This window comes from Mobula hypostoma, chromosome 1 (genome assembly GCF_963921235.1).
Source record: "Mobula hypostoma chromosome 1, sMobHyp1.1, whole genome shotgun sequence".
In the NCBI taxonomy this organism is placed as follows: domain Eukaryota; kingdom Metazoa; phylum Chordata; class Chondrichthyes; order Myliobatiformes; family Myliobatidae; genus Mobula; species Mobula hypostoma.
Window position 1 is genome coordinate 142,052,173 of NC_086097.1, and position 12,316 is coordinate 142,064,488.

General features: G+C 42.2%; 1 protein-coding gene across 8 annotated transcripts in view; it reads right to left on the reverse strand.

Annotated features, from left to right (window-relative positions):
• Nucleotides 1–429: 429 nt before the first annotated feature.
• Nucleotides 430–12,316, reverse strand: part of LOC134351033 (microtubule-associated protein 4-like) — a 317,873-nt gene continuing 305,986 nt past the window's right edge. For all 8 annotated transcript variants that reach the window (XM_063057031.1, XM_063057058.1, XM_063057050.1 and 5 more), the window contains 3 exons: nt 8,486–8,598; nt 2,196–2,361; nt 430–569 (listed from right to left, as the gene is read on the reverse strand). In XM_063057031.1, coding sequence (XP_062913101.1) covers nt 565–569; nt 2,196–2,361; nt 8,486–8,598 — 284 coding nt within the window. In that variant the 3' untranslated portion in view covers nt 430–564. The remainder of the gene's footprint in view (nt 570–2,195; nt 2,362–8,485; nt 8,599–12,316) is intronic.

Here is a 12,316-nt window from a genome sequence, read left to right on the forward strand (position 1 = left end):
CGAGCGTATGCTATTATACGGTGCTTTTAAATTGCTTATATCCATCTTATCTGTCAAACTTCGTGATCAGATGATCCAATATACTCTTTCAACCAGTTTACAATACAGTATTGCTAGAGTGGTTGTTCCATTCAAATTTCAAGCCCACCTTAATCCAGAAGAGTGGAAGTCAGTAAGAATGTAAGTGGCAGAGGTAACAAGAATTTGTATATGGATTTTTTAAAAGATAATAAAGATGCAAAATGGCTCCCCAGTCCTAAAATAACTCGAGGAACAAGTCCTTTTTAAAGCACAAATCCTGTTAATGATGCTAAACCTCTTTGTTAAATGTAGTTGGAAACAAACATGGAGAAAGTATAAATTCACAAGCTCTGCTGTGCTAGAGTGGCAGACACATATCCAGCAGGAATAGCAAGCTGAGGAGATCCAAGGGAGCTGAGGCTTTCAGTCAGTGATGTGCTGCAGAGAGGAGAGGTGTTGTCTGAAACTGGGGATTTGTACACAATGTCTGCTCCGTGGTCTGTCCTGGCCTTGGCGTTCTCACGGAACTTCAGTTTATGAGACTCAATCTGCAGAAGAGGAAAACAAAATAAAATTTTCTCTACAAACAGAGTCCATAGCACTCTCATCCTGGTGGCTTTGTAAATACATTGTAAACCTCAGTACAGAAAATATACACAAGGAAATTCCTGTGTTGTGCCTTTCTTGAATAATACATTAGCTGTTACGGAGTACACATTCTGTACACATGGGTTGGAACATAAAGCAGTGTGCGTGAATGGGCAGGGGAAAGAAAAGAGCAATTACTCAGTAAACTCAGCTGGAAAGTTTATGAATATAGGTATCAACAAGATCAGGATTTACTCTGATGTCATCGGCAATCAAATTGGTGACTGAAACCTGCTGCCAAGACTCACTTTCATTCAAGTGATTCTTCAAATGCCAATGATCACCCAGATTATTTAACTTTCATAACTGAGATTAATGTTCTCTTGCACAATGACAGCAAATATACATTGTCCAGCACCATAAAATAGCAGGAGGATGTCTTCCTCAAATTCTAGCTTTTGGAGAGATGGGGCATTGAAGAGAGGGGGCAGTGGGCCGTGTCCCTCAGCACACCACACATTGAAAAATGTCAGTTCTTGGTTCATACAGTTCTAGGTCATTCAGATTCTTGTACTCACAATATCAGGTAACAAGCAGCTCTGCACATAACCAGATTTTAATGTGAAAAATAGGATGCATAAAACCAGACTGCTAAATATTCTAAAAGTGAGTGGGTGTTTTGGCACTAAGCATGTCTTCGAGATAAGAATGGAGGTTTATGATAGTGTCTGAGTGCACACATCAAAGAGGTAATTTATATTATCTGTATCAAATGGTACAATATAATTAGATACTTCTAATTAACCTTCATTCAAATAACAGTTCCTCATTTCTAAGTTACCTGATGTCTATTTTATGTCACTTGATGCTATTTACTAATGTCCCATTGGATAGGAATGGCATGAGTTAGATTCAATAAAGGTTCCTTTCCTTTTACTCAATGATGGGTAAATCCTGAGTTAGTTATTGAGTAAAACCTCTCCCACACTGCATTAAACACTTCCAGGACTATTACAGCATGGATTAGATACTGACTAAAGCCCATTTGCACCATTCAATGGTACACTCCTGCAGAGACGTACAAAATATTAGAAACAAAATGAAGTTCCCTTTGTACTATTCAAGCAATCACACACTTCAGAATGTGAACACAAAAGATTATGCACATAGCACAGCTCTTTTTACACTGTTCAATTGAGCTTTGGGTCAGGTACACCACAGATAGAAATAATGAAAGTTCAAGTGGTTTTATTTGGTTTGATGCATTGATAAAGAACTTTCTCTGCAGAGTCCTAACAACTTTCTACAGCTCCAATTCCCATTATATCTTCATACACTTCATGAAGAGCCTATAATTTTACCATTATAACAGGGGCAATATTGTTTTATGGGTCTATATCCATTGAGAAGTTGACAGAGCATCCAAAGTACAGACAAACATTTCATATCCTATTTTTTTGGGATATGACTTGAATACAATTCCAGAACGAAAGACAAAGAGCAAGTTTACACTAACACCTAGTTCCCAACTGTTCAACATTCTTTCACAACACTACACAGCCCTTGCAGGCCAAACTTTCACTTACATGTCTCTTGTATTTGTAACTCTTGGTTGAGAGTTTCGTCAGACCCGGCAGCTGGGTCCACCCCTACTCCATTTTGCTGTGTCTCACTCTCAGCTTCTCCTGTCAGATCCCTATTTTCTGGAGTCTGACTGATTGTTGCTGTTTCTGATTCTTCTTCACCCTCATTCTAAAAATACAATCATGGGGTGGGGGTACAATGGTGTATTATTATAGGAGGGCATGAAATGAAATGCAAAATACATACAAGATTTTCTTTAAAAAACCTAACACATCATGATAAAAAAAATCAAATGCACTGATGGACTGAAATCAAAGCTGGGAATTATTCTTCCAGGGCCATTCAGGGGAACTGAGGCTAAATGGATTGTCCCTAGCTGCTGAAACGTGGTCCACTGCACCCACGTATTTCCAAAAATACTGGGACTGACTGGTCGAAGTGGGGAGGAAGAGTGAATTCATAAAGCACCTTATGATCTCAGGAAGTCCCACTGAGCTTCACCATGGTTTGATTGTCACTGCTCTAGTACAGCAGAATTTTGATGTTAGTTTCTGCACAGAAAGCCTATGAGAATAGGACAAATAGTCAGCTGCATTTATAAAAGACTTTGGATTAATGCTAGCCAAGAATGCTACAGAATTTCCTGCATTATTTAAAAAAAGCATGGAATGTTTCAAAGATTAACACCTAAATAAATAACTGTACCTCAGCACTGCTTGGATTCTCAATTTGGCTAATGTGCTCAGTGTGGATAATGTAAGGTTTGATTAAGACAAATCTACCGAATCTTGAAAGGACTGAATAGAATAGACATCGAGAGGAGGTTTCCAGTCGTGGGCGAGTTTAGGACAACAGGATACAGACTCCAATTAAAAGAACATCCCTGTAGAAATAACTTTAACCGGAGGGATGGCTGTGGAGGCTAAGCTGCTGGGTAAATTTAAAGCAGAGGTTGATAGGTTCTTGATTAATAATGCTGTCAAGGGAAATTGGAAGAAGGCAGGAGAGAGGAAATAATAAATCAGTCATGAATGAATGGCAAGGCAGACTTGATGGGCTGAATGAACTAATGCTGTTTCTATGTCCTATGGTCTGGATTTGTGGGCCTGGAGTCATGAAGGACAGTGTAAGCATTGTAAGGAGAAGAGGGACAGGGAAGTAAGAAGTATTGTCACTAAGGAAAGCTAGTTGTTCAGATTTTAGGATGACAAGATGTAGTAGTTTGTAAGTTTTATGAAAAGAAATGAAGCAAATGATATCAAATAAAATCAATGCCCATTGTTCTAACAGACAAGATGTAGCATGGAGGAATGTGCAGTCAGGATATTTGAAGGTGAAGAGGTGTAAGTTCATTAAAGTTTTGGTAACAGAGAACACAAGACATTTGTGAAAGTGAAAAAAAGATTGGAATTTATTTTCTGACACCAAAGTAAACTTGTCAGGAATACTAAAACTGATTTAAGGACCAAATATCAGCACAGGACCTATAACTGAATGGGTTCAGTCTCTCATCTTCAGTCCTCCAGTGCATTTTCTTTTCCCACCTTCATCTTAATGTTGTAAAAAGATCAGAAAAACTGGACAAAAAAGTCATGACAAATAAGATCACAATTGAAGACACAATCTGTACAATAATTCCTGAAGTGAAATTACGTGCACATATTCTGTGTAAAAATATACACCGTTGACACATTGACTGCAATTAAAAAAAAACACTGATACATAAACACAATTTTCTTGAATGAAATTTATACTGAGAAACTATTATACATATACTAACTTCTTGATTCTTTTTATTTGTTTTCTGTTGAGATGACTTTCTTACTCGGGTTTGGCTCCTTACTTTTATTTAGTGTCCTTAAGGTGTCTTAATTAAGAGTCCATTATTTATAAATATCTGCAGCTAGTTGGCTGTGAGGGTTTCACTACCAAAATTTAATTGATTATTAGCCACCCAAGTCCATTTGGGATGATCAGTTTGCAGGAATGGTGGCCATTTATTCTCCATACTAAACCAGGGTTTCTGACTGACAATAAATGTATTTTGAACTTTGAACAAAGTACGTATCTATATGTAACTTTAAGATTCATCTCCTTACAGTCAGCCACAAAGAAATCCAATAAAACCCATTAAAACAAGACCACCAAAAACCCAATGTGCAGAAAAAAAATCAAATTAAGCAAACAATAAAAGTAAGCAAACAACATTCAGAACTGATGTTCATGAAAATGAGTCCACAGCCATGAAGCCAGTCACGGCCGATCTAGGAGCTTGTTAGTTGAAGGCCACAGCCTCAGTTCAGTGCAGAGACAAGTAAATCTAGTGACCAGCAAACTGAACATCAGTCCATCACTCTCCTCTGGCCTAGCACTGAAATCGTCCAAGCAGTGGGTTGTTCCTCACTGTCGGACCCAGGCCCTGCCGCTTAAAAATGTTCTTGGGCCTGAGACCCACCATCTTGATTCAGCTCGTATTCAATCTTCCCAGTTTGGCCTGGCACTTAAATTAGCCAAACATCAGCTTTTTCCTCACTCTCAGGCTTGGACCCACCTCCTTGATTCCGCTTTGCCTCGTTCTACTGCTTCAAATCGGCTCTAAGCCCACTCAAAAATGGCCATACATCAGTTCTTTCCTCACTCTCGGGCCTGGGCCCCACTGCCTTGATTCAGCACATATTCACCACGCTACAACCGTCGTGCACCTTTGAGAGTTCAACTCACAGTGCAAAAGTGGCAGGATCAAAAGCTCAACTCTGAAAGGGAAAATACAGGCGATTGATTGCAGTGATCATTTACCAGAAAAAGTGTGATTAATACAGTAGTTAGCAGCTTTGGTTGCTGTCAGCAAGTCATTGCTGTGTCTCACCATCACCATTTTACACCGATTGTCTGTTTATTGATGCCGGAAATTTTAACCACGCGAACCTTAAGTCAATGCTCCCCAGATTCCATCAGAACGTGGACTTTGCAACAAGAGGGGAGAACGCATTGGACCTTGTTTACACAAACATTCCCGACGCGTACCGGGCAGAGCCCCGCCCCCCACCTCGGCTACTCAGACCACATCTCTGTTATGCTAATCCCAGCATACAGACCGCTCGTCAGACGCTCCAGACCAGTTCAGAAGCAGGTGAAAACCTGGCCAGCAGGGGTCATCTTGCTCTTCAAAACTGCTTTGAGCACACTGACAGACACATGTTCAGGGAGGCTGCAACCGATGGCAACTCTACCAACTTAGAGGAGTACACGGCATCAGTGACTAGCTTCGATGATGTCACTGTGGCCAAGACCATCACTACACACTCTAACCAGAAGCCATGGATGACTGCGGAGGTGTGTGCGCTGCTGAGGACCCGTGACTCCGCCTTCAGAGCAGGCGACAAGGCAGCCCTAACAACAGCGAAACTGTCCCAGGCCAAAAGAGAAGCAAAGCGTGCTCACGCCCAGCGAATCCACAGCCACTTCCAGGACAGCAGCGACACGCAGCGCATGTGGAAGGGCATTCAGGACATCAACTACAAGACAGCACCACCTGCCTGTGCTGGTGATGCCTCCCTCCCAGATGTGTTGAACAACTTTTATGCTCGTTTTGAGGCGGAAAATGACGTGGCGGTGAGGAAGACCACCCTTCTTCCAAATGACCAGGTGCTGTGTCTTACCATGGCCGATGCAAGGAGAACCCTGTGCAGGGTCAACCCACAGAAAGCTACTGGACCAGACAATATTCCTGGCAGAGTGTTTAGAGGATGTGCAGACCAGCTAGCAGAGATTCTCACTGACATCTTCAACATCTTCCTGAGCAGCACCGTTGTTCCTATGTGCTTCAAGGTGGCCACCATCGTCCCCGTGCTGAAGAAGTCTTCAGTGTCCTGCCTCAATGACTACCGTCCCGTCGCACTCACATCCATCATCATGAAGTGTTTCGAGAGGCTCGTCACTGGGCACATCAAGACCCTGTTCCCCCCCCTCACTGGACCCTCTGCAGTTCGCATACCGTCCCAACTGATCAACAGATGACGCCATTGCCATCACCCTCCACCTGGCCCTAACCCACCTGGACAAAAAAAGACACATACGTTCGAATGCTGTTCATAGACTTCAGTTCAGCATTCAACACAATCATTCCTCAGAAACTGACTGGAAAGCTGAGCCTACTGGGCTTGAACACCTCCCTCTGCAACTGGATCCTAGACTTCCTGACTGGGAGACCTCAGTCAGTTTGGATCGGGAGCAGCATCTCCAACACCATCACACTGAGCACGGGGACCCCTCAGAGCTGTGTGCTCAGTCCACTGCTGTTCACTCTGCTGACCCACGATTGTGCAGCAATACACAGCTCGAACCACATCATCAAGTTCGCCGATGACACGACTGTGGTGGGTCTCATCAGCAAGAACGATGAATCAGCATACAGAGAGGAGGTGCAGCGGCTAACGGACTGGTGCAGAGCCAACAACCTGTCTCTGAATGTGAACAAAACAAAAGAGATGGTTGTTGACTTCAGGAGGACACGGAACGACCACTCTCCACTGTTGTTGAGATCGTTAAGAGCACCAAATTTCTTGGTGTTCACTGGCAGAGAATCTCACCTGGTCCCTCAACACCAGCTCCATGGCAAAGAAAGCCCAGCAGCGTCTCTACTTTCTGCGAAGGCTGAGAAAAGTCCATCTCCCAACCCCCATCCTCACCACATTCTACAGCGGTTGTATTGAGAGCATCCTGAGCAGCTGCATCACTGCCTGGTTCGGAAACTGCACCATCTCGGATTGCAAGACCCTGCAGCGGATAGTGAGGTCAACTGAGAAGATCACTGGGGTCGCTCTGCCCGCCATTACAGATATTTTACACCATACACTGCATCCGTAAAGCAAACAGCATTATGAAGGACCCCATGCACTCCTCATATAAACTCTTCTCCCTCCTGCCATCTGGCAAAAGGCACCGAAGCATTGGGGCTCTCACGACCAGACTCCTCAATACCCAGAGCTTGGACTGACTCCAACCTACTGCCCTCTACTGTGCCTATTGTCTTGTTTATTATTTATTATAATGCCTGCACTATTTTGTGCACTTTATGCAGTCCTGGGTAGGTCTGTAGTCTAGTGTAGTTTTTGTGTTGTTTTACATAGTTCAGTGTAGTTTTTGTATTGTTCATGTAGCACCGTGGTCCTGAAAAACTCTGTCTCGTTTTTACTGTGTACTGTACCAGCAGTTACGGTTGAAATGACAATAAAAAGTGACTTGACTTGACTTAAACTGGAAACTCTTCTGACCTAAGGCAATAGCAATATACAAGGAATGTGAATTCAGCTGTAAGTTTATCATTCCAGTTTTTGTACAGTTACAGGAAATATGTTTGCCCAATTAACAAAAGGAGAAAGGGGACAGAAGAACTCATTTCTCTCTAATGATTCGATCTTGAAGGTCAGGTCAGATGTTACACTTTAACACCTTAATGATAAAAGCGAAACAATTAAATTTTTTTCCAGACGTCAATCCATAAATTCAAATTAGACAAGGATGAGATAAGTAGTCATTTGGCAGCTTAGTTCTTGATGAAATCATGAATCTTTGAATCACTCAACAGCCCCCATAATCTATAAGATATGACACATTCACAGTATAGAAGACAATGGGAAACTATGGGGACCAGATGACAATGACGTCAGAGATACCCATCTGAAAGGTGAAGGAATCTGGACAAACAACAGAGAATGTGGTTAGAACGTACAACATCCCACACTTTGCAGCTTTATTTCAGAAGTGGGAAATGGAAAACAAAGGTGGATGGGTCAAATAAATTAAGGAACTGCACATTTGTAAGTAAATATGGTGATGGGGAATGTATTTAAACATCATAGAAAAAGTTACCACGCTGCGCCATTCCTGATTAGAAAATTATATCTGTTCTCCTAAAGACACCAAGTCTTGCTGATCTACAGCTTCATAATCCAGGTCACCTTCCTACATAGTACTCAAGTTGGAATTTTGACCATTGATTAGGAATAACTGTAATCAACTGAATTGTATTTTTAAAAAATCAATTCTATCCTCATCCAACATCTACAGAGTTCTCAGAGAAAGAAGAGCTGAACTGTGGTGCATGGCTTGGAGAACTGGTCAACAGCTGGAAAGTGACAAGGAGCAAGAATGGCAAATCCAGAGGGGCTGAGAAACAAAGGTCAATACAAATCAGAAGGACAGAAAACTTTTTTATAGTATTTTTCCCCAAAGTGGATGCATTCACTTGTTACTTCCTTAGTGACTGATTTGGCCACTGCATCTAACTTACCTTCACATTGCCACCTCCTGGGGTATGGTTTAGGTTGTCCAAGGACCCAATTTTTGATTCAGCTTTGTTCTTGAAATTGGTCTTGCTGGTCTCAATCTTCACATCCCCACCACCTAAAATTATTTGTAAAGTAAGCATACTATTTACACAAATTACTTGCTTCCTAATACGATAGCAAATTCAGAACGAATTTTAAAAATAGTTCACTTTATTGTTGTTAGAGGCTTGAATACTCAGGGTATCAATGCCAAAATTAGTGTTTTGCTGTTGCAGCAGCTCAGTATATTACAAGATGTGGAGAAAAGTGAATGTGTACATAATTTACAAGTGTGCAAAATAAGCAACAAATTAAACACAATAGTGCAAGATTGGTACACTAATGTAACACAAGTGAAACAGTCAGAAACTGCATTCAGCCTTAGAAGGATGGATACAGAACCAACCTGCAGCTTAAACTTTTAATTTACAAAATGTAGATGCCACTGGCAAGGCTATTGGCTGTCCCTACATCCTAGAGAAGATGGTAATGAATTACTGTACTGAACTGTTGCATTCCTTCTATAAAGTATTCCCAAGGCTTTTGGGAAGGAAGCAGTTCTAGGATTCTGACCCACTGATATTTAAAGTATTGGTGATTTACCTCCAAGTCCAGACGGGGTGTGATTAAAAAAGTTATTTTCCATTGTGTACATTAAGTTGGCGGGAACAGTGAGTGCAGAGGATTTCATATTTTAAAAGAAAAAGGAAGATAAATGAGTACAGATTAGCATAATTTGTACATCATTCATCTGAATGGAATTTTTTATTTACATAATCTTTGGCTCTTTGTAAAATCAATAACATGTGGAGCAACGGCTATCGAAATAACTGTTCACCCATTTTGGGTCTTGCCAAGACTATAGTTAAGCCAAGCTGCATGAAAGACACTACCCAAACATTGATCAAAGAGCTGAATTCCAAAGGGAAGGTTCAGTTGACTGCCCTCAAAATAACTGCAATACTTACACAAGCATTATATCAAGGAGCCCTCGTAAAATGCGTTAATTTGCAAAGAGAAAATATACTAGAATATGGTGTCATTCTTTGCAGACAGGAAGACAGTTACACATCAATCAACTCAGCCTCCTGACCACTGCACGTGCTTCTCAAGGCAGGGTCTGAGACCCAAACATTTTTATCTGCTTTAAACTACCTTACAGCCTTCATGAAGTCAGAAATTGAATATTTGCTGACGCTTGCATGAAGTAAAACTCTATTTGCAAATCTCAGTAAATGAAGTTGCCTGAATGCTGCAATGTATTCAAGAATTCTGAGTGTCACAGTTCCCTTGGAGACACTGGATTGCTTTGCAGGAGAGAGATTTTAAAAGAAGCGAGTGGGGGCAGTCAGGACATTCTGTGCACCACAGTTCCCTTGGAGATGTTGAATTATGCCTAATTAGGCACTTGGCAAGGGCCAGTAAAAAGAAGTTAGGTTTAAGCAGAGCAGCCATTGTGTGTGACCCAGTGCTCCACTGGAGAGTTCAGTCCATGGCTCATAGAAGCTCTGGCAGAGCGGTGTAAGCTGTAGGAAGATTTTTTCTTTTAATTTTTTCTTCCTTTTTTTCTTATTGCACAGTTACAGCCAGGCAAGATAGTGGAATACTCCTTTTGTGCAATGAGGGAAAGCAGGAGACTTCCTTCAGGAAGTGCATCCAGTTGCAGCTACTTACAGACCATGTTGAGGAATTGGAGCTGTATGAACCCCGGGCCATTCTGAAGGTACAGGCGATTCAGGGATGTAGTTACACCCCAGATGCAGGACACAGGTAACTGGGTGATCATCAGGAAGGGGAAGGGGATAGGCAGTCAGTGCAGAGTACTCCTGTGGCCAAGCCCCTCAACAGCAGGTATGCTGCTTTGGATAGTGATGGAGGAATGTCCTAGGGAAGGAAAGCCACAGCAGTCAGGTCTCTGGCACTGAGCTTGGCCGTGTAGCTTAGAAAGGAAGGGGCGAGAAGAGGCGAATTATAGTGATAGGGGATTCAAAGGTTAGGGGAAAAGACAGGAAGTTCTGTGGACAAAAACAAGATTCCTGGATCGTACGTTGCCTCCCAGGTGCCAAGGTCAGGGACATCTTGGATCAAGTGGGAGAGTGCGCAGCCGGAGGCTGTAGTACACATCAGTACCAACGACGTGTAGGAAGGTTGACAAGGTATTGCACACTGAGTTCAGGAAGCTAGGTACTAAGTTAAAGGACAGAACCTCCAGGGCTGTGATCTCAGGACTGTCACCTATGCCATGTGCTAGTGAGGCCAGAAATATGAAGATCACGCAACTTAACACATGACTAAGGAGATGGTGCAGGAGGGAGGACTTGAGATTTTTTGATTATTTAGCTCTCTTCCAGGAAGGGCAGAGGAACTAATATCTTTGCAGGAAGGTTTGCTAATGTTGCACAGGGGCAGTTTAAACTACAGATGCGTGGGTTGAAACCAGAGCACCAGAGCAGACAGTGGAGTGGTTGTGGGGAAAGATGTTGGTAAGCCTAGATACAAAGTTAGGAATCAAAAGGTTGAGCATGATGGGACTAATGTTCTGAATTGTGTATATTTCAACGCAAGGAGTATTGTAGGAAAGGCAGATGAGTTTATGACAGGGATCAGCACATGGAATTATGACATTGTAGCCAATAGTGAGATGGCTGCAGGAGGGGCAGCACGAGCAGCTCAATGATTCGAGGTTCTGCTATTTTGGACAAGATTGAGTGGGAGGGGTGGCATTACTATTGAGGAAAAGTGTCACAGCAGAGCTCAGACAGGATAGACTGGAAAGCTCATCTGGTAAGGCTTCATGGGTAGAACTAAGGTATAAGAAATATATGACGACGTTAATGGGATAATACAATAGACCACCCAACAGTCCACGGGAGTCAGAGGAGCAAATTTGTAGAGGTATCGCAGACTGTTACAAGAAACATAAGGTTGTGATAGTAGGTGATTTTAACTTTCACATATTGACTAGGACTCCAATACGGTAAAAGGGCTGAATAGGAAAGAATTTGCCAAATGTGTTCTGAAAATTTTCCTTAATCAGTACATAGAAGTCCCAACTAGAGAGAGTGATACTAGATCTCCCATAAGGGAACAAGACAGGGCAGGTGATAGAAGTTTGTGTCGGAGAACACTTTGCATCCAGGGATCATAATGCTATTAGTTTAAAGGTAATTATGGAAAAGGATGGGTCTGGTTCCTCCAGTTGAGATTCTAAATTGGAGAAAGGCCAGTGTTGATGGTATCAGAAAGGACGCGGCAAGTATGGATTTTCTGGCAAAGGTGTAAGTGGGAGGGCTTCAAAAATGAAATTTTGAGAGTACACAGTTTGTATGTTTCTGTCAGAACAAAATGCAAGGATAACAGGTTTCGAGAACCTTGGTTTTCGAAAGATGTTGAGGCCCTGGTTAAGAAGGAGTGCATAGCAGCTATAGGCAAGAAGGAACAAATCAGGTGTGAGAGGAGTATGCAAAGTAAAGGAGAACCCCCAATGACTTCTACAGCGATATTAAGAACAAAAGGGTTGCAACGAACAAAGTTGGTCCTCTGGAAGATCAGTATAGTCATCCATGCATGGAGCCAAAAGAGATGGGGTAGATTTTAAATAGATTTTTTTCCATGTATATTTACTTAAGAGACACTCAGAGTCTACAGAAGTGAGGCAATGTAGCTGTAAGGTAATGAACCTTATACAGATTACAGAGGAGGTGGTGCTAGCTGTTTTGAGACAAGTTTGGGTAGGTATATCCCCAGGGCCTGACAAGGTGTTCTCTCAGACCTTGTGGGAGACTAATGCAGCA